At 37.8% G+C, this 21,336-nt stretch overlaps 1 protein-coding gene across 1 annotated transcript in view; it reads right to left on the bottom strand.

The window, feature by feature from the left end:
- Nucleotides 1-21,336, bottom strand: part of PIEZO2 (piezo type mechanosensitive ion channel component 2) — a 446,101-nt gene that overhangs the window by 281,947 nt on the left and 142,818 nt on the right. Inside the window, exon 3 of the mRNA XM_077778264.1 lies at nt 8,383-8,508. Coding sequence (XP_077634390.1) covers nt 8,383-8,508 — 126 coding nt within the window. The remainder of the gene's footprint in view (nt 1-8,382; nt 8,509-21,336) is intronic.

Here is a 21,336-nt window from a genome sequence, read left to right as displayed (position 1 = left end):
GAAAACAAGACTTACTGGTATGCTTGATCCATGTCAGGAGAGACACATATTTTACTTCACTGAAGAAGAGGATGGCATACAGTAAGGAAAGAGTTCTACTCAAGTAGAATCAAAATCCCAAATCAAGGGTGGGGGCATATCTGCCTTAAGGAAATTAGAAGTTGGACACTCAAGAAATAGATCTGATATTTTAAGTAAGAAAAGATCTACATGGCAAATATACAATCTATGACAGACCCACATGTTTAGCTGATGGGAAAAAGGACAGTTTCGAGAACAAGTAAAGTCACAGTCCTATGGTATCTGTTATCAGTTTCTGGACACTAAAGTCACAGTTTCCCCACCTGATAAGACACTGAGGCTTTCTTATCTAATCAGCCAAAGGAGACACTGAGGAGCTGAGCATACAGCAGAGGGGAGGGACCCAGGATGGATCTGGAACAAATACTTAGATGTGGTATCATAGCTGCCTTCAAATGTTTGGAAGACTGTTGTCTTCAAAAGAAAAGATTAGAATATATTATATGTCATTCTGGAAACTGCCTCAGGACCCTGGATCTCAGAGGTCCACGTTTCAGAGAAGTAGATGTCTGCGCATCGAAAGGCATCTCACATATTCTTACTGATTTATTGATTGAATTACCTCTTCAGGAAAAAACAAACAAACAACACCCCCAATTTTCTCAGGCTTGATGAATACAGATTAAAACCACTCAGACCAGAAGGTCTCCTTGTTAGGGAGTGACAGAGGACCCACATGAGGTAAGACACGCAGGGGCAGTGGATCAGGGAGGACCAGAAACACACATCCCCCATGGCAAACGTGCATCCACGCACCCAACCAGAAAGCCCCTGTAGCTCCACACTGTTCACTCTCAGGGGTGAAGACATTCTTAAAGGCCAATATTTACCAAGTTAAACATACTACCAACCATTAATGCTCTACCTAGCGTATGTCCAATTAATTATCCTCTCCCTCAGTGGATCCTCCAAAAAGTGTGTATCTTAGTTTTATCTATTTCTCAAAATCTAATTAATCAAAGCCCCATTTCTCCATAAAGTTTTCCCCACACACTTACAAGGCTGCATAGCACACTAGAAATANTAAGTGAGAAAATATGTGTAAAGTATTAGTTTAGTTTGCCAAAAAAAAAAAAAATAGCATTTCTCTTCCTAACATTTTCATCCTTTGTTTTGTCTAAAATTGTATAACATAGAAAAGGTAATAAACAGTAAATATGTTCGTATTTATTCCTCTATGCTGGAGGGTATGGGGTGGGTGACAAGGTTCAGGGCAGGGAAGGAATGAGGAGAGGGCTCTTATGTATTCACAAATCCAGGCCAGACCCAGCAGTGTAGCCATGGGGCAGGCGGCATGGGAGTTCTCAATGGGAGAGGAGCCCTTGAAGAAGAGGGAAAAAAAAAGTATTGACAGAGACTGAAGGGTCACTAAATATAACGTGTCACTGACACCTTCCAACGAGCGCCATTTCACCCTATTCGCCATCGTTTTGACCACACAGGATATAGTAGTATCAATCCAAATATCACAGAATTAGTAGGAAATTAAGATAAAGATTGGAATAGAGAATTATTTGGTATCATGTAAGTTTCTCACATTTCACACTTTTGAAGGTTCATCCATGTGACTGTGTATAATTTGGAGGCGGGATTCAGTTCTGAGAAGTTTCTGCTACCTTGTAATTGTGCATAACCCTGGGCAAGAAATACGACTCCTCTGGTGATAATGACAACAGTCATAGTAGCTTATACTTAAGAGTACTCGCTGTGGGCCGGGCACTGTTCTAAATGCATGGCCTGGATTAACTCCACCGTCACGACAATGCTTGAAATGGCAGCCTCTTACATTTACAGTCAAGGACACTGAGGCACAGAGATTAGTAACTTGCCTACTGTCACATAAGATCCTGCATTTGCTCCTATATTGAATCGTAAACACGATTCTCATGCCAAGCATTTCTCACAGTAAAATGAATACTCTATTTGAAAAACACTATGTAAACGAACTGTATCACTGCATGACTATTAGTCCAAAAGAAATCAGGGTATCAACAAAGTACTGGCCTAAGAGATTTTCGTCCTGATAAGGTTTGTCTTCCACATGGTGCCACCCTCTCAATCCTTCCTCTTGCCTGTAGAATTCTGACTTTCGGCAGTAAAAACTGAATGTATTAGTTATTCCAAGAAAGTACACACCGTCAGATCTCAGGTTGCCAGAGTTCTCTTTCAGCAATGCTTCCCATCTAGAGTACGGATCATAAATTAGTCTTAGACTGGAACAGCCTTCTTTGCCCACAGACCTGAGTGCCAGGCTCTATCACAGGCTGGCACGTGCCTAAGTGTTTCAGGGGATGGAAAAAGCAAGCCGCCTCAATTACCAGGGTCTGGAGGAAATAATACCTAAGGCTAATTGAGCTTATAATAAATGTGATCGGAAGGTGTATGTATGATCCAGATGCTTTTAGACTATTTTAGTTAAGAGAAAATTAGACCAGTACCCTCATTGTGGCACAAATGACCAGGGAATTCTAAGTTGGTCTAGGGTTTTTCTTTTTAATTGCTGTACTGAGAAGCAGTTGGTCGATTCACAAAGCTATCAGGGGAGAGAAGAAGAGAAGAAGGAGGAAAACCAATGCTCTCCCAGATGCTGCCTCTTGGGGACTCCAGGCTAACTTCCATGAAAACCAAGTGGCAGGAAGTGACTTCAAAAATTACTTGTAAAGCAAGCATAGTGATAGTTTCTTTTTACATATTTTGTCTCCCACTTCACCAATATTCACTCTTTCCTCCACAGTACTGTGTCAAACGTGGAAGATAAAGACTACCCATAGAGATTACTTCTACAAGGATGGACTCATCAGATGACTCTGCAAATCTAAGGGTCTATCTTCAATTAACACGATTAATGATGAGCATGATTAACGATGGTGTTTCTGTCTATGCGCACCAAGAGACAAGTCAACACTGGCACCAAAATGCAGAATGTCTACAAGAGTGGCTCATTCCATGCATCCACCCCACAGCCATTGAGATGCAAATTGTCAGGTCCACATCTGTCCCTTAGTGTTCTTGTTACATGCTAATGTATCATACATTGGGTCTCAGCACAGGGACCCTTATATGTTTTGGGGACAGACGAGCATCAGGATAAAGTACTATTAAGGCCTATAATAACCTCTTGATCAATGGGCTTCTAAGCCTAGTTTCCTGTGCTCTTCATGTGAAAAATCAGAACTCTAAATGCTCCCCACTGCCAAAGGAGCTGATCTGAGTGCTGTGTCCCTCAGGGTGAAAGACTCTAACTGTGAATGCTTCAATCGAAAAAAGCAAAGGAAATATTGTAAAGACATACCAGAAACATATGTAGATCTTTGAAACTAGGCTAAAGTCTTAGGAAGTGCAATGGAGGACACAATCCTAAACATATGGTGAATAAGGAGCTCCCCAAATAGAGGGAAAGCGGATTGGCATGCCTGGGTAGCTCAGTCACTTAAGTGTCCAACTCTTGGCTTTGGCTCAGGTCATGATCTTACAGTTCCTGAGTCTAAGCCCCACATCGGGCTATGCATTGGCAGCATGGAGCCTGCCTGGAATTCTCTCCCTCCCTCTCTCTACCTCTTCCTCCCCAAATAAATACATTAAGAAAAAAAAAAGAAGGGAAGAGGGTGGAAAGCCAGGTAGGTCAGTGCTCAGATCCCAGTTCAGACGTGTGGCAGCTTGGGTGACTCACTTGCTCTTCCAGAGCTCATTTCTTCGTCGTCATGCTCAGTGCTACCCTCACCCTCGCCTCATCTGTCATTAGCCTCATCCCTACCTCAGTGCCACCAGCAGACAGGCACTGCACATATACAAAAGGAAGGCACTACCTTGGGGAAGACAGCTCATAAAAGGCACAGCCCCACTGGGGCAAGGCTTGGCCTTTGTAGGAATAAAATGATCCCCTGTGTCCAGCTTACTCCAACCTAGAAGAGGCTGCCAGCCTGGCACTCAGAGCCTGGAGTGGATGGCAGCTACCACTCACCTCCTCAGGGGGTGCCCACAGGCAATGCATAGCTGGCCATCTGCACAGCCCGAGCCACCCTAAAGACTTGCTCAGAGAATGGAACAGGGTCGTGTGTATGGAGTGCCCTACTTAGGATATCTGTGCTCATCTGTAATAAGAAAAAGGAATCATTAATTAGAAAAGGAATCTAATGATCCCTGGGGCCTGCCAGTTAGTAAGCGCTCTACAAATAGCACCTATTATCACCACTGATTTCTCCTTCAGAGTGTTGAACTCAAAAGTTTCTTTCAATCAATAACATACTTTAGCACAGCACAAGAATCCAGACTGGCCTTGAAATTTCACTAACGTTGCCACACATCCACCAGTGAGTCAAACAAACTACTTCTATGGAATCTGTAATGACATAATTGAAACCGGGTTTACATTTATTTAAATAATATAGGTTTGATGGAATGAAAATATTTTAGTAAGCGGCACAACACGTGTTTGAGGGAAATTTACAGAGGGTCCCCCACCCCTGCCCCATAGATTTCCTCACTCACCTATAAGCACCATTTTGGAAATGAAGAAAGAGGAGTGAAAGAGGGGGTGAGAGGGTTAAGTTTCAGGTCTGCACAATGGCACCTTTAACAAACCTGCCAGCTAGTCAGAAACTAAATAGGCTGGTTTGAAAAACTCTTTACTACTGCCAGTTAATATTCACAGGGCTCCAGGGGAACGAGAACTTTCAATGACTCAATATTTATAAATGCTACTGTTGTCCCCCAGACATGTGTCTTAGATTCCTGAGGGATCCTGGGAGCTTTTGCTATAATGAGGGTAAGGGTATATGAGTTTCAAATGGGGAGAGGAATAGGAAGGAAAACAAAATTAAACACATATAAATGAGCACTCGGTGGTCTTGAATTTGAATATGATTGGGAAATCTGACCTGTGTGGGTTACTGCATTTTCACTTACCAATGTCTTGAACAGAGAGAAAGTATTCAAAATGCACAGCAAGGCTGGCCAAGATTTTTTGTCTTTCTGTTTGAAATTTTGCTGCTTTGCATCTACAGATGCCAAAAAAGGGTTACCCTTCAAATGTGGGATATCAAACTAGCTGGGTTTGTGTTTACAACTCTGATGGTGTAATCGAAACTCCAAATTGATGGTCAAGGAACAATAACATTACTGAAGTGAAGTCAACTCTAAATTAAAGTCAGTGTTTCCATTACCCTCTCTAACAGTATTTTCTGGGGTTTATATAACTTGATCATTAAAAAATGCTCGAGGCTGAAAACCTGGTCTGTGTCAATCTTGGACTAACCTAGTTTGCAAAGCTCTGGAGTTTGCTGGCCCGTCCCTTTTATCCCTTTTCAAGAATGCAGTGCTTTTAAATGCTACACACGAAACTGGACGCAAAAAATCTGTAACACCCGATGAGCCAACGCTGTTACATGCATCACTCATTTTTCAGAAGAAATTAACGATTTCTGTAAGCTCACTTTCAAGGTGCCAATGACTGAAAGTAAAGGGTTCAAATTCCTCTTTCTAATGCAGTCTTTAGCACATCCCTTCTCTGTTGGTCACCTCATCAAAAATATAGCAACTGCTAATTGGAATGTTAACTTTTGTAGGAACAAACTTCACATTAGAATTTAATGTGGTAGAAATAAAGTTTATGTTAGGACTTCCATTATATCAGCTCTTTATGGAACAGAATAGCGCTTTTACATGGGGACGTCAAAAAAGGGAGGGGGGCAGGATGTGAGATCAGGACATGTTCAAGTTACACTGCAGCGAACAATGACAACAGAGGGCAATTGTGCATGAATAAAAATATCTCCAAGAGACACATGCAAATATGTTGGTATCTACAAGCCCAAATATTTAGGATGTGAGGTTAGGAAAGGCAGAGCTAATTCAAGGTTTAGTTGTACAGAATGCTATGCCAAGAGCATGACTATATGACTATACGAAAGGTGGCCTCCACACCTTCTGCACTGAGAAGTACAGACTTCTTCATGGCATTAATGCAGGACCCATCCCAAGGATCCTGGTGATTTGGATCCTTGCCTGGGAAGGAGGAGACAAGGGAAGAACAAATTTCTGTGTGTGTGTGTGTGTGTGTGTGTGTGTGTGTAAGTCTGTAGGTCTTCCTGAATGTCTGTCTCTGTCTATACCTCATAAGGGAGGCCATGCATAGAGTAAATACATTTATAAATTTGGAAAGGAGAATACTGTTTTAACATTTCATATTCATCTGTATTTTGACTTTTGTAGAATTGTGGCAAATCATTACTTTGAGCAAAAAATAGAAATGCCTAGACTCTGGGTCAGAAGAAATGATGAATTGCACTTCCCAATCTAGACACCCTTCAGTACAGTTGTTTCCACAATATCACTCAGCATCTACATTCATTTGTAGAAATAGGCAAGATATTTATAAACTCAAATTTTAAAAATCTGATGAGTTGTAATCTATCCTGTGATTAAATACTTCCAGTGATGGATAACTCATTATTCAAGAAACAGCCTTTTATTCAGACAACCTTCCTTATGATCGAACAAATGCCTTCACAACAAGTCTCCAAAGGATTTGTGATTGAAACACATGAGAAAGTACTGCTGCTGACATTTCTCCTAAGTCCAAAAAGATTCGAACCTAGCCAAATGTAATAAATGCTTTTTATCATTATAGCATAACTAAAGGAACTAAAGTGTCAATACTTAAACATTTCATTTTTTCAAGTTTTGAATAAAGAGCTGACTTTTACCAAACAGTAAAAACATGTGTTAACAATGGAATATTCTTCAGCCTGAAGAGAAACGAAACAGCAATACGTGCTACAACATGGATGAACCATGAAATCATCATGCTAAGTGAAGAAAGCCAGACACAACAGGTTACATATTACATCATCCTGTTTAGATGAAATTTCTAGAACAGGTAGATCTAACAGAGGCAGAAAGTAACTTAGGGCTGGGTGGAAAGGGAATGAGAAGTAACTGTCCCATGGATGAGGGGTTCTCTTTGGGGTGATGAAAATGTTCTGGAATCAGATAGCAGTGATGGCTGCACAGTCCAAAAACCACTGACCTGTATTCACTACATAGGTGAATTTTATGGCATATATATATGGATTATATCTAAATTTGTAAAACAATAACTAGATCTTCAATCATAGGTTTTTAAATCAAAACCATTTTGATAGGCATTGGTATCCAGTGAATTCTGAATTCAATAAAATGGCCAAAATTAATACTAACTTTAGATCTGTGAACTGTAGATTTCTAAAAGTTAGATGGTGAAGGATATGGAATATCCATATAAATATGGATTTTACTGGAGAATATCTCACTATACTTATGTTAACAATCTTTGATTCATGAAGAATTTTGATCTTTTTTTTATTTGACAGGGAAGGATAGGTTTACTTCATATCATTTGTGCTTGCCTTTATGAAAAATCAGGAAGTTTAAACCCCACAAATAGGTTCCTCAAACAAAAACTGACAATTTAAAAAACTGTTATTATAATCTATTCAAATATCTCAGAATTTCTTTAGGCCTAACTTAAAACAGGTGGAATGTGTTCTGTCTACTTGAAATGATTCTGTTTTTTCAAATGGCAATCACACATCCTTAAAAACTGAAGTCAAATTTACCTGATAGCACTTTATTTTGGAAAGATGATGTTACCTAGATGAAGAATATACATGTTGACTTTTTCAGATCATAATTTCAAAATATAATGCATGTAAGACATACTATTTCCCTGTGAATAACAGTAAAACACTCCCACTTAAGAAAAGAAACTGTCATTACCTTTTTCCCATAGAGATATATGAAATCTTACATTATGCTGTAGAATAGGACTGAGGTCACTGTCATATGTTATTCAATTTTTGTACTCACCTTAATCATGTTAGAAACTGTACATGTCTTTCCTCACTAGCTGTACCATATGTTCCAGGGACTATATATATATATATATATATATATATATATATGTAGTGTATACATATATGTATGTATATGTATATGTATATACACACACACATATAGTCATCATATATATGTGTATGTGTAGGTATGTGTTTGTGTGCGTGTGTGTGTNTGTCTTATACATGAATAGGGGCCTAATACCTAATTTTTGTTGAACATTAATTAATTAATTAATTAGCTTTAATGTTTAATTTGCTTGTAATTTTCCATGGCAGTTCCTTTATATGTATTTCTAGTACAGGATTGCCAAATGACCACAAATGATCATGGATTTCATGATGTAATTGCTGTACAGATTTCTATAGGTATTATAGTGCATTGCTTTATTCATACATAATATGAAGAAAAAAACACGATAATACTCACAGTTGTAAGCAGGTCCGATACGGTGTTGAGCCTCCAGGCTGGCCAACGTGATGTGGAAAATGATGTGAAGCAACAGGAAGGAAAGACTGGTGAAGCACAGAGACTTTAATAACCGGCCTGTATGTCCTAGAAAGTAAGAAGCATAGATAGGGTGAGGGAGCTTCAGATGCAACACACTCACTCTGACCTTAGTAGCATTCTACATGGATCCCATTTCTGCCTAATCTATTATATAGACACACCCAGAAGTGTGTCAAGTGGCATAATTACTCTCTTAAATATTAGTTTAAATAAAGTTAAAGGTATCTTGTCCCCTTTGTAAAATTATACAATTAACATTGATTAACAATCCAATGTAAAAGAAAGATGCTTTCCTACTTATTATGTGACAAATTACCACAAAATGGAACCACAAATAGCCCCGGCCCAGAAAATATTACTAGAGAGTTCTGCCAAAGTTGAAAGAACAAAAACCCCTATCTTATAAAAGTCGTTTCAGATAATAGGAAAAGAAGGGAAGTTGCACGAAATATTTTACAAAGTTAGAGAAACTTTAAATTCAAAATAAAACAAGGCTAGAAAATAAAAACTAGCAGAGTAAAAATATAATACATCATAAGAAGCTAAGGTTTAAAAGAGACCTAGAATACAAAGACAGACTGGCGGCTTTCAGAGGGAGAGGGGTAGAGGGATGGCCAAAATGGATGAAAGGGAGTGAAAGATACAGACTTCTAGTTATGGAATAAAAAGGTCATGGGAATAAAAGGTACAGCATAAGGAATACAGCCAATAGTTTACATATAATAGCATTGCATGGTAACAGATGGTAGCTACACTTGAACACAGAAAAAAACTGAGTCACTATGTTATACACCTGAAACTAATAAAACATTTTGTGTCAACTATACTAAAAGAAATAATAATAAGCTCGGGTTTGTTTATTACAGAGACACAAGTATTTAACATTAACAAATGCATATGTGTAAGTCACACACCAGTGAACTGTTATAATTTTCTAAATGAAGAAGCATTTCATAAAATTCAAATTTTATTTACAATAAAAGAAAGTAATATTCAGTAAACTAGGAATAGAAGGAAACATCCTTAATATGATGAATTTACACCATAACTAAAAAAAAAAAAAAGCAATCTATTTGTGGTGGAATTTTAGACATACACTAATGTCAGAGAAGATCAAGGACACTTTTGCTATCCTTGCCACCACTCAATATATCACTGGGTACATTGGCCAATGTTATAAGACAAGAAAAAGAATGAAGAATTGTAATAACTACAATTGTTTGCAGATACTATGATCGAATGAAACTACTTGTAAATGATATTATCATCAACATAAAATGCCAAAGTGAATTCACAGACCAACTATTAGAATATGAGGATTCAGAAAATGATTTAGATACAGTATTATCATATAAAAATCAATATAGTTCTTTTATATTATCAATAATCAAATAGAAAACAAAATACAAAATATACTATTAAATTAGCAACCAAACCTTATTGTAAATGGTTTTGCCAATGTATCAATTTGGCTGGACGATAGTCCACAGTTATTTAATCAAACACTAATTTAGATCTTGTCATGAATTTAAAGATATGATTGAAGTCCATAATCAACTGACTTTAAGTAACGATATTATCCTTGAAAATTTGGGCAGGCCTGATTCAATCAATTGATAGTCTTGAAAACCAGTCTGAGAAGAGAGAGAGAAAGGAGAGGGGAGAGAGACAGAAAGGACACTTGTCACTTGTACATAATATCTTCAGGCTCTACCCATGAATTCCAACTTGCCCATGACCATACTTTTTTCCTTCCTGAAAGCCTACCCTATGGATTTTGGACTTGCTTAGCCAGCTTGTATAATCAACAGTGCAAGACAACTCCTTGTAATAAACTATATACATATAAACATGTCCTACAGGTTGAACCCTTACTGGTAAAAATATCTAAGAATTAACCTTAACAGAAAATGCTTAAGACCTTTATGACAAAATAGTAAAACCCAACTGAAAAACAAAGTAAAAGACCTGAATAAATAGAGATATACCACATTCATGAATGTGATGACTTAATATAACAAAAATATCAGTCTTCCCTAAATTTAGTCTGTGAATTCAGTGCAATTTCAAACAAAATGCTAGGAGAAACTTTCAGGCCATCAACAAACATATTCCAAAATATGTAAGAAAAGAATTTTTGAAGAACTCAACAAATTTATTTGAAAATACATTTGGAAGAACAAAAACCTAGGAATTGCCAGGCCAGTTTTGAAATTTTGAGAAGATCAAAAATGAATGAGGTTTGTTTGTCCTACCCGACAATCATGGTATGCTCTAAACCTAGAGGTTAAAGCAAAACAAACAGAAACCTAGATCCTTTACAGAAAGAAAAAAAAAAAAAAAAGGCAAAAGGAATACCACATAGAGTTTAGGGAAAAAAAACTCCAATTCACTATATGAGCTTGATAAATGTCAAAGTTGACCCAAGTCAAGAGAAGAAGAATAGGCTATCGAGCAGGTGAAAAACTGACTTCAATTTAAAAACAGTAAAAATAATACTGAATCTCTGCCACAAAGGTGATCTTCCAGTGAATAAAGACCTAAATGCAAAAGCTAAAATTCCAAAGTCAATAGATGAAAATATAGAAGAATAACTCTGTGCCTTGGATTTCCATGGAGATTCCCTCTAATATAAGGCCCAAAACATAAGCTATAAAAACAAATAAAGATTAAATAAATAAATAAAGATAGATGAGTTTGACCACATTAAAATAGAAAATTCAACAGACGTCACTATAAATAAAATTCACAGACAGATGATTAGTTGGGACACCTAAGATTAGAGATGACATTACTGAGATTAAGTTCAAGTAGATAAAAGAATACCTGCATATCAACAAGAAGACCAGTGAACCTAGAGAGAAGTGAACAACACATCTAAATAAGTATCTTACAAGGGAAAACTTGCGAGGGCAATATGTTTATACAGAGAAACTAAAAGTGGAGAGACATTTAATAGAGTCATTATAGTTAAAACAAAAATGGGTTAACATTTTATACCCATCATAGTAGCAAAAATTATAGTCTATAATATTGGGGCATGTGGGTGGCTCAACTGGTTGAGCTTCTGACCCATTTCAGCACAGATCATGCTCTCAGGGTCAGGGGATCGAGCCCCATGTCAGATTCTGCACTGAGCATGAGCATGGAGCCTGACTGGGATTCCCTCTCTCTCTCTGCCTCTGCTCCTCTCCCCTGCATGCTCTCTCTCTTTCTCTCTCAAATAAATCTATATATATATATAATTAATATAATATATAGTGTATAATATATGTTATATATATTATAATACATGTTATATATATTACATAATATATTATGAAGTATTCTATAATATATCTCATAATATATGTTATATATAATATTGAGTTTGAGGGGTTTTTTTTGAGGGGAAACAATATTACAGTAGTAGCATGAAATTGGTACAGTCTTCCCAGAGGTTAGTAGGTAAGCACGCCTAAGTCTCTGACTTGGCAGCCAAACTCTGAGTTATAAAGTCCAGAGAAAGTTTTGCAACAGGTCGATGTAGGGACTTGAGTAATAACACTCATCATCCTTGTCTGTAGTAGCAGAGATTTGGAGATATTCCAATTTTCTGCCAGTCAAAAGATGAATATGCAAAAATGTGCTAAATGTGCATCTTGAAATATGTGCAACCCATTAGATGCGTGAAAGTGGAACTACCTATGTAGATCTTTTAAAAAAATTGGGTTAAAAGATGATAAAAAACAAAATGGGACACAGATCACAAAATAATTCAGATTAATCAAGAACACAGACCTGGGAAAATAACATGTATGTTTAACACAAATGTGTTTATGTATAGTTAATATATGTCTAAAACACATTTAAGGAGTTTCCTATGGGGAGGCGGGAAACAGTAATGAGAATGAAGTACAAACAAACAAGAGTTAAGTCAATAAATTGAGAGATGCTCTTTGAATAATCCTAAAATAAAACTATTCTATGAATTGAAGAGTAAACTTTTGTAACTCTGCTCTGGACAGGACTAGATGGGTGCCAGACTGGATGGCCTCTATTCTAGTCTTTAGCCTGCCTCCAGCCACGCAACTCTAGGGAACTGATAAGATGGGCCCCCGGGGGGGGGGTCGCCTGGGTGGCTCAGTTGGTTAAGAATTCAACTTTAGCTCAGGTCATGATCTCATGGTCCGTGGATTTGAGCCCCACATCGGGCTCTGTGCTGACAGCTCAGAGCCTGGAGCCCGCTTCTGATTCTGTGTCTCCCTCTCTCTCTCTCTGCCCCTTCACTGTTCACACTCTATCTCTCTTTCTCTCAAAAATAAATTTTAAAAAACATTTAAATATATATATTCATTAATACATATACAAATATGTATTAGTATATTAATATTATACAAAAATCTCTGCTTCCATACAGCTTCATCCTTTTTTGGTGTTGTCACAATTTACATCTTTCTATATTGTGTACCTATTAGCATAGATTTGTAATTATTGCTTTATGGACTTGTCTTTTAGATCATATAGGAAACTAAGAAAGAAGTGATGAACCAAAGATACAGCAATATTGTATTTCATGTTTACCTACACAGTATCTTTATTGGAGTTCTTCCTTTCTTTGAATGTCTTTGAGTTACTGTCTACTGTTTTTTCATTTCAGCCTGAAGGATTCCCTTCAGCATTTCTTCTAGGACAGACATATGAGTGACAAATTAGTTTTTATATATCTGGGATTTTCTTATTCTCCTTTATTTCTAAAGGATAAATTTGCATGATAGAAGATTCTTGGTTAACAGTTTTATTTTTCCTTTTGTTTTTCTTTCAGCACTTTCAAAGTATCACATTTCTGGCTTTTGTGGTTTCTCATGAAAATCTGCTCTTAATCTAATTGAAGCTCCCTTGATTGCGGTGAGTCACTTCTTTCTTGCTGTTTTCAAGATTTTCTCCTTGCCTTTGGCTTTGACAATGTGATTAATGGGATACAGTCTTCTCCTCTTGGAAGTTACTGACTTTTCAAATGTATAGTTTCAAGTGGTTTTTTTTTTCCAAACTTGTCATGTTTTTATATTATTCAACTATTCTTTCTGGCTCTTTCATTCTCTTCTCTCTCCCTGGGACTCCCATTATGTATGTGTTGATATGCTTGACAGTGGCTAAGAATTCTCCTAGGACCACCTGGCTGGCTCAGTTGGTTAACCATCCAACTCTTGATCTTGGCTCAGGTCATGATTTCACAGTTTGTGAGTTTGAGCCCCACCGTGTTGGGCTCTGCACTGACAGCATGGAGCCTGCTTGGAATTTTCCCTCTGGCTCTCTCTCTTCCTCCTCCTCCTCCTCCTCCTCCTTCTTCTCCCTCTCCCTTTTCTAAATAAATAAATAAACAAACAAAAATTTTTAAAGGATTTTCTTAGACTCTGTTAATTTTTATTTATTTTTTTAAATCTGCTCTCAGATTGGATAATTTAAGCTGACCAATCTTCAAGTTCATTAATTCTTTATTCTGCCTGCTCAAATCTGCACTTGAACCTTATAGTAAGTTTTTCTCTTCAGCTATTACACTTTTCAGTTTCAGAATTTCTGTTTGGTTACCTTTTATAATTTCCATCTCTTTATTTGTTTCCTCTATTTGATTAGAAATTATCTGCATTTCCCTTAGTTCTTTTTTCATGGCTTCATTTACCTCTTTGAACACATACAACACAGGCAACATAAAATGTCTAGTAAGTCCAATGTCTATTTCCTCAGGGAAAGTTTCTGTTGATTTCTGCTGTGAATAGGTCATGTTTTCTTGCTTCTTTTATGCTTCATACTTTTTTATCTTGAAAATTGACATTTTGAATATTACCATGTGATAATTCTGGAAATCAGATTCTTCCTCCTCAGACTTTGTTTTTGTTGATTACAGCTGTAACTGTACGTTTAGTTATTTTTTCTTTTTTTAAGGTTTTATATTTTTTAGGTAATTACTATACCCAGTGTGTGGCTTAAACTCACAACCATGAGACCAAGAGTCACATGTTCTACCAACTAAGCCAGCAAGGTGCATCTAGTTACTTTTCTAAACTATATTTTTATGAAATATATATATATTTCAGTATGTATTCCATTCATTTGTGTTGTCTTCACTAGTGTTTACACAGAAATGTTTTTAAATATCAGGGACTGTGGGTGGGGGGTGAAAAAGAGAGACAGGGAGAGATGGAGGGAGGAGGCTGCTTACAACTCTCCCTTAGTCTTCACTTCCTACTTTCACTGACACTAGAGATCTTACACAATTGAAAGCTTGGGGTCTTCTCAGGTCTTTTCAGAGTATGCATCCTGCCCTTGGCGTGCATATGACCTTCTATATTCCCCAGGATACATGGACACTTTTGGATGCCATAATTTCCCAAAGAAACTCTCTTTTCAGCTTTTACTCCCAGGCCTTTAGCACCCTATTGTTTGCTTGAGCTATAACCTTCTGAAACAGGCAGCTGTGAGTTGTTCATTTGCTTTACAAGGTTTCTGAGAAATGCCTGCTCTTCTCTGCCCTGAGTGACTTCTGAATTAGGTGAAACAAGTCAAATGTCTTTCAGGCAGTCCCAGACATATTAGAACACACGAAAACAATTCTTTGAGAATAGGTCTTCTCTCTTCCTTCTAGAACCAGGGACCAGGATCCCACATTGGGAACGTTGGCAGCTGTCTTCATGACTGCCAACATGCTGGGGCTGCGCAGGAAGCAAAGGTAAATAAGAATGCCAAAAAAAATCCTGCCAGTAAGTTATCTTTTTCTTGATTCAGCATTTCTTTGGTCATTGTAAATCTTTCACTGTTTTACAGAGTTCTGAAAAAGTTATTCTATCTTTTCTTGAATTTTAGCTCATGTTGTAGAGGGAAAGCTACCTTTTCTGCCATTTTTGCTGATGTCTTCTTTTGGTTTCATAACATTTTTTTTTAATTTGTTAGGTTTATCTATTTTGAGAGAGAAAAAAAGGACAAGTGGGAAAGGGGCAGAGAGAGATAGAGGGAGAGAGAGAATCCCAAGCAGGCTTAGGACTGTCAGCATTGAGCCCAATGCAAGGCTCAAACTCATGAACTATGAAATCATGACCTGAGCCAAATTCAGGCGCTTAACTGACTGAGTCACCAAGGCACCCCTATTATTTTTCTTAGGTAGGCTCCACAACCAGTGAAGAGCCCAATGCAGGGCCCAAACTCACAACCGCAAAACGAAGACCCAAGCTGAGATCACGAGTCAGATGGCCAACCAACTGATCCACCCAGGTGCCCCCAAAACATTTTTTATTCAAACTTTTGCTTTTCATTTATTGTGTGTATGTGTATTGTGTACGTATACTCTTTCAAACTACTTGAATAAGATATGATTATGCATTTATCTAAATAAAATGCAGAATAACTAAATCTAACTTAAGTAATAATACCAAGAGCCAATTAGTAATGTCTTGCTCCATTCCCATAACTTCCTGCTAATAAAACTGGATTAATAACTGGACTATAACATGATCAAATATAGACTCTTTCAAAACTGTTTTTTCCTTCTAATCCTGCTCCAAAGACTATTCCAGTTGCAAAGCTTCACTGCTGCTACTGTCCTGAAGACATCTAAAGACCCCCACCTCCCGCCCCCAATTCTACCTCTCTCTGACCAGAGAAACTAGGGAAAGGAGTACCAAGAGCTAAAGATTAAAGGGGAGATGCTGATGAGAAGAAAGCCAGAAAGGGGATTCCTCTAATTCTGTTACAAATCAGCACAAGTCTTGTTTGCACCCCCAAACTACATATATATGGAATGGACCCACAAAGACCTTTAAGAACTGAATTATGATACAATGAACTACTCAAGTACCAATGTGATCCCTAAGTGCTGCATTTGTAGGGAAGACCCAAACAGAAAAGCAAAGATTTTGGGAACTGAACTGACATTAATACCACCACCCATAGAAAATGGGACAAACTTGTGACTTAAAACCAAACAGACTAACTGCCTGATAAAACACAGAAATGAATAAAAACAAATCAACAGTTTCCCAAAATTTTTAACATGACCCCAATATCTGATAACAAAATATTCAAAGTGACCAGGATACAATCTCAGATTACTTGACATACCAGGAAAACATGACCAATTCTCAAAAGACAATAAGGTCCACTTTAAAATTACCCAGATGTTGAAATTATTACAAAAGCATTTTAAAACATCCATTATAACCACATTCCATGAGGTAAAGGTAAACAATCTTGAAAGAATGGATATACCAATGTTGTCAGCAGAGAAACAGAAAGTACAGGAAAATAAATAAATAAAATTTTAGAGCTGAAAATATACAGTATCTGAAATTTAAAACTCCCTTGATGCCCTTAATAGAAGACAGACAACAAAGGAGTGAGTCAGTAAACTTAAAAAGATTAATAGAAATTATGCAATATGAGTAACACAGAGCAAAAGATTAAAAAAATTAACAGGCCCTCAGGGACATGAGTTTCAAAGGGCTTATCATTTGTGTCATTTGTATCCTTAGAGTTATCAAAGGAAAGAAGAAAGAGATTGGTACAGGGAAAAAAAGAAAAAAAAAAGGATAATAGCTAAAAATTCCCCAAATTTGGTGCAGACATAATGCAAATTCAATAAGCTTAGCAAACCCTAAAGAGGATGAACTCAAGGAAACCACTCCCTGCCACATGATAACCAACCTGCCAGAAGTGTGAGGTAAAGAAATACTGAAAGTAACAAGAGAAAAATGTCGCATTACATACAGTGACACAACTATTTGAATTACTACATATTTTTCATCACAAACCACTAAGACCAGAACACGGTGTGGAATGATACCTTTAAGTGTATGAAAGGAAAGTACTATGAGCCCAGAATTCTCTATCTTGTGAAAGTATCCTTCAGAAATGAAAGCAAAACACAGACATTTTCAAGTGAAAAACAAAAACAAAAATACATCAAAGAGTCTCTGTCATCTGAAATTCTGCTTTAAAAGGAATGCTAACACAGATTCTTTAGGCTGAAGGGAAATGGTACTGAACTTGGAACTTTAGGCATGAAGAACAGCAACAAAAGTGGATAAAAAGGTATTTGTTTTCACACACACACACACACACACACACACACACACACCTCTTAATTATAACCATGCTCCAATTAAGTCATGGCATTTCTAGAAATGTTCTCTGGGTTGTTTTTTGTATGTGTGTGGTTTTGGAAATATTCTGTGTGAAAAGAAATAACTGAGGGTATTATGTTGCCCATGTGTTTTGAGTAGTCACTCTTATTTATACAAGAAATATGAAATATCCAAAGATACGTCACCTAATAAATAATCACTCATAGTTAAAAATATAAGAAAATGGGCATATATTAAAAGGATTAAATATATATATTCTAACTTCAAGGTGATTTACAAAAGTACCCAAATAGAAGATTTGAACCATAAATGAACAATTTATGACCAGAATGACAGAGTACCAAACTGCGTATTTATATACTATCTTTCTCTAATTATTAGAATGCTATGGCAGAAGAAATTCAGTGCTATCAGAAGAAAGAGATAGCAAGGAGAAAACACAGAAGACTTCTTTCAATAAATATTAACTTAAGGGTTTTTTTTCCCTCATGGATTCTGTTTGTCATATATTTCCTCAAATAGAGCAAGAAAAAAGACTATTATTACTTTATGGATTTTATCTAGGAACTGGGATTTTTTTTATTTTACTTTTTTTAGTGTTTATTTATTTTTGAGAGAGAATGAACGTGGGTGGGGCAGAGAGGGAGAGGGAGACTAGGAACCCAAAGCAGGCTCCAGGCTCTGAGGTGTCAGCACAGAATCTGACACGGGGCTCAAACTCACAAACCATGAGATTATGACCTGAGCAGAAATCAGATGCTAAACTGACTGAGCCACCCAGGTACCCACAGGAGAACTGGGATTTAAAGACAGGTATAATTATAACTTAGGTATAAATCTAAATATAGGTATAATAACTTGTTATACTTTTAAAAATAATTCAGAGGTTATTGCCTTAGCCAACATTTCCAATTCTCTAGCTTTCAAGGTATTCAAAGTGTGACATGCACTAAGTAGTCAAGTTTTTAGGCTGAGTACATGAACTTGCTAATACTAACCATTTTGATTTACAGGAATGGCCACTTCATGAGTATCAGACTCCTACAAATGGAGAGAAGAAGTACATGTCTGCTACATACTCTACTTGAAATCTTGTTGCGGTCATCATTCCAACACCCCTCAAACTCTTTGTTGCTAAAAAGAGCAAGAGAGGATTTCTGGGAGCACTACGAAGCCAATGGAAGAATGAATGACAAGATCATTTCCTTCAGAGTTCTCCCCACTTTCACAAATTGGACTAAAAGCTTCCACTGCATGTATCCAAGTGGGACTTGGAATTCCCCACCACACCCACTTCTAAATTCTCCCTTGCAAAAGTTCAATTTTCTATTTCCAATTTTTTTATTGACATATTGTTGGGACCAAAAAATTTTTTTTCCTTTCTGCCTTCCCATTTGGATCCATCATTTATTACCTTGGCTTTATGTGCTATCATTTAATGACTTTTAAAGTATTGTAGTTTCTTCTAAAAGGTTCCTCACAATGAAAATGATATAATCATAGAGGGGGAAAAAAGTGCCAGAAAGAAAAATGGCTCTCTGGGCACATAGAAGAATGATTGGGGAGGGACGAGGACAAGGACATGAAGCTGCCAACATCACAAATGTCCACTCCATCCTTCCTTCTGAGTTTATCATTCATGAATGAGTTTCATGTCTTTTACATCTTTCCTTACTACTCTGACCCAATGGGACCCCTTTCTGTATAACGTCTTTATCTGACACTCAGGAATATTATCTTATAATGTCAGTTGCTGTCCAAGGCTCGGTGAGCAGGAATAGATTCAGACTGAGATTGATGTGCAGGAAATTATTGGAGAGGGCTGTGGGGAATACTAGCAATAGGGGAGTGAGGGAGGTAGGACTGAACCAGAGGAGAGTCTGGACTGCGATGTGGCTGCAGTGGAGCCCTCAGAGGGTCCTTGGGGAGCTTTGTAGCTGGACTGGCCCTTCACAACTGTCTGGAATAGCGGCAAGGAGGCTGAGCCTGTGTATCCCACTCATCCTCATCACTGGCCAGAAACTAGATGTGGGCTGTCCCCAGAGATGGGTGTTACTTGAGCAAGGCAGCTTCCTACAGTTCAAGACAACACTTGCTGTGAGCAGTTCTGAGTCAACCCTTCAAGAAACCTGGGGGACTCAGTGTCACCATCACGGAGGTGGCAGAGCAGCCTAGTGGCCCTGTGGGCTGCTGGTGGCCACCCCATTGTTGGTGGGGCACCTCGAGGCACCCAGGACACTTGTCTCTGCATGCAGCCCCACTGCAGTACATCCAGGCCCCCAGGCTGTGGAACATCACCATGTTCCACATGCCATACTTGAGCATGGATCCACTACTGCCCCTGTGCCTGGCCCAGCCTGGCCTGCCTATTCCTGGATTTGTTTTCAAAAATATACATACAGCACAGTAAATATATTTTCTCTTCCTCAGGACTTTCTTATCAACATTTTCTTTTCTCCTATCCAAGTACTAACCAGACCAGACCCTGCTTAGCTTCTGAGATCAGACGAGATCAGGTGGGTTCAGGGTGGTATGGCCGTAGACAACATTTTCTTTTCTTTAGCTTACTTTATAATAAGAATACAACATATAATACATGGAACATATAAAAATATGTTAATTGACTATATTATCGCTAAGACTTCCTGTCAATAGGTTATTAATAGTTACATTTTAGGGAGTCAAAAGTTACTGGTAGATTTTCCACTGCATGGGGGCGGGAGGTCTTGCCCCCAACTCTTGGTTGTTCAAGGGTTAATTGTAATAGGTAAAATACAAAGCTGATGACCAGTAATATATAACCAGGCACCAGCATAAGATAAATACATCTAAGTGTCAGGATAAGAAGAGAAATGCAAAGCTGAGTGTAGGCTGGTCTTGAAGCAGGCACATGCACAAAAATGTAACTTGGCTTCATGGTGAACGTCTAATGACATGCCTGGTATGAGCAAGGAGGCCATTGTTAGGAACACTGATTAAAATAAGGGTTTGGTTACAGCTCCCCAGATTTTAAAAGGATGCTGGGAAAGAATGTCCTCCTGACCCCTTTGTGAATTACAGTCTAGAAGGAGCTGTGTGCTTAGGGAAGAGGGAGAACATGGATACCACATACTTGAGAAGCCCAAATCCCCAACATCATCACAGGATACATCTCTCTGTCTCCACTAGGATCCCATTGGTCCAGGTGGGAGCCACGGAAAAGTTTTAGAAAGAGAGATGAGCACAGAGGATGTGGAGAAGGAGAGAGCTAGAACCAGAGCAAGAGGGGTTGGGGCTGAGACCAAGCAAGACTTCTTGTTCAATATTAGTAAACAACCAGGAATTCAAAACACATGAAGAAACATGAATTCATCGAGGGTAAAGTGAAAAATTATGCAACAGACTGAAATTGATTTTAAACTAAGTTTCTTGGGGTTATCCCAAAAGCTAAATAAAGTAAATCCTGAAAAAGTGAAAAAATTATTTGTTTCAAAGATAGAAGAAATGAAATGAAGTAGATAGCACTGAAAACAGCAATGAAATGTCTTAGCAATTTAAAATAGGAGTCATGTAACTAGTGAAACAGATCAATAGGTAAGCTACCCCCTAGATAGGGTGGAGGCCAAGATAAATTTAGTGAACTGGATGACAGTACTGAGGAGCTCACCCAGAACTCAGCACAAGGTAACAAAGAAAATGTAAAACAGAAGTCCAAAGATGTGGAGGACAGATAAAAAAAAAAAAAAAAAAAACCTCAAAAAAAATCATTAGGAATTCCAGG

Source organism: Crocuta crocuta, unplaced genomic scaffold, assembly GCF_008692635.1.
Source record: "Crocuta crocuta isolate KB4526 unplaced genomic scaffold, BGI_CrCroc_1.0 scaffold26, whole genome shotgun sequence".
Taxonomy (NCBI): domain Eukaryota; kingdom Metazoa; phylum Chordata; class Mammalia; order Carnivora; family Hyaenidae; genus Crocuta; species Crocuta crocuta.
This window is presented reverse-complemented; position numbering and strand designations above follow the sequence as displayed.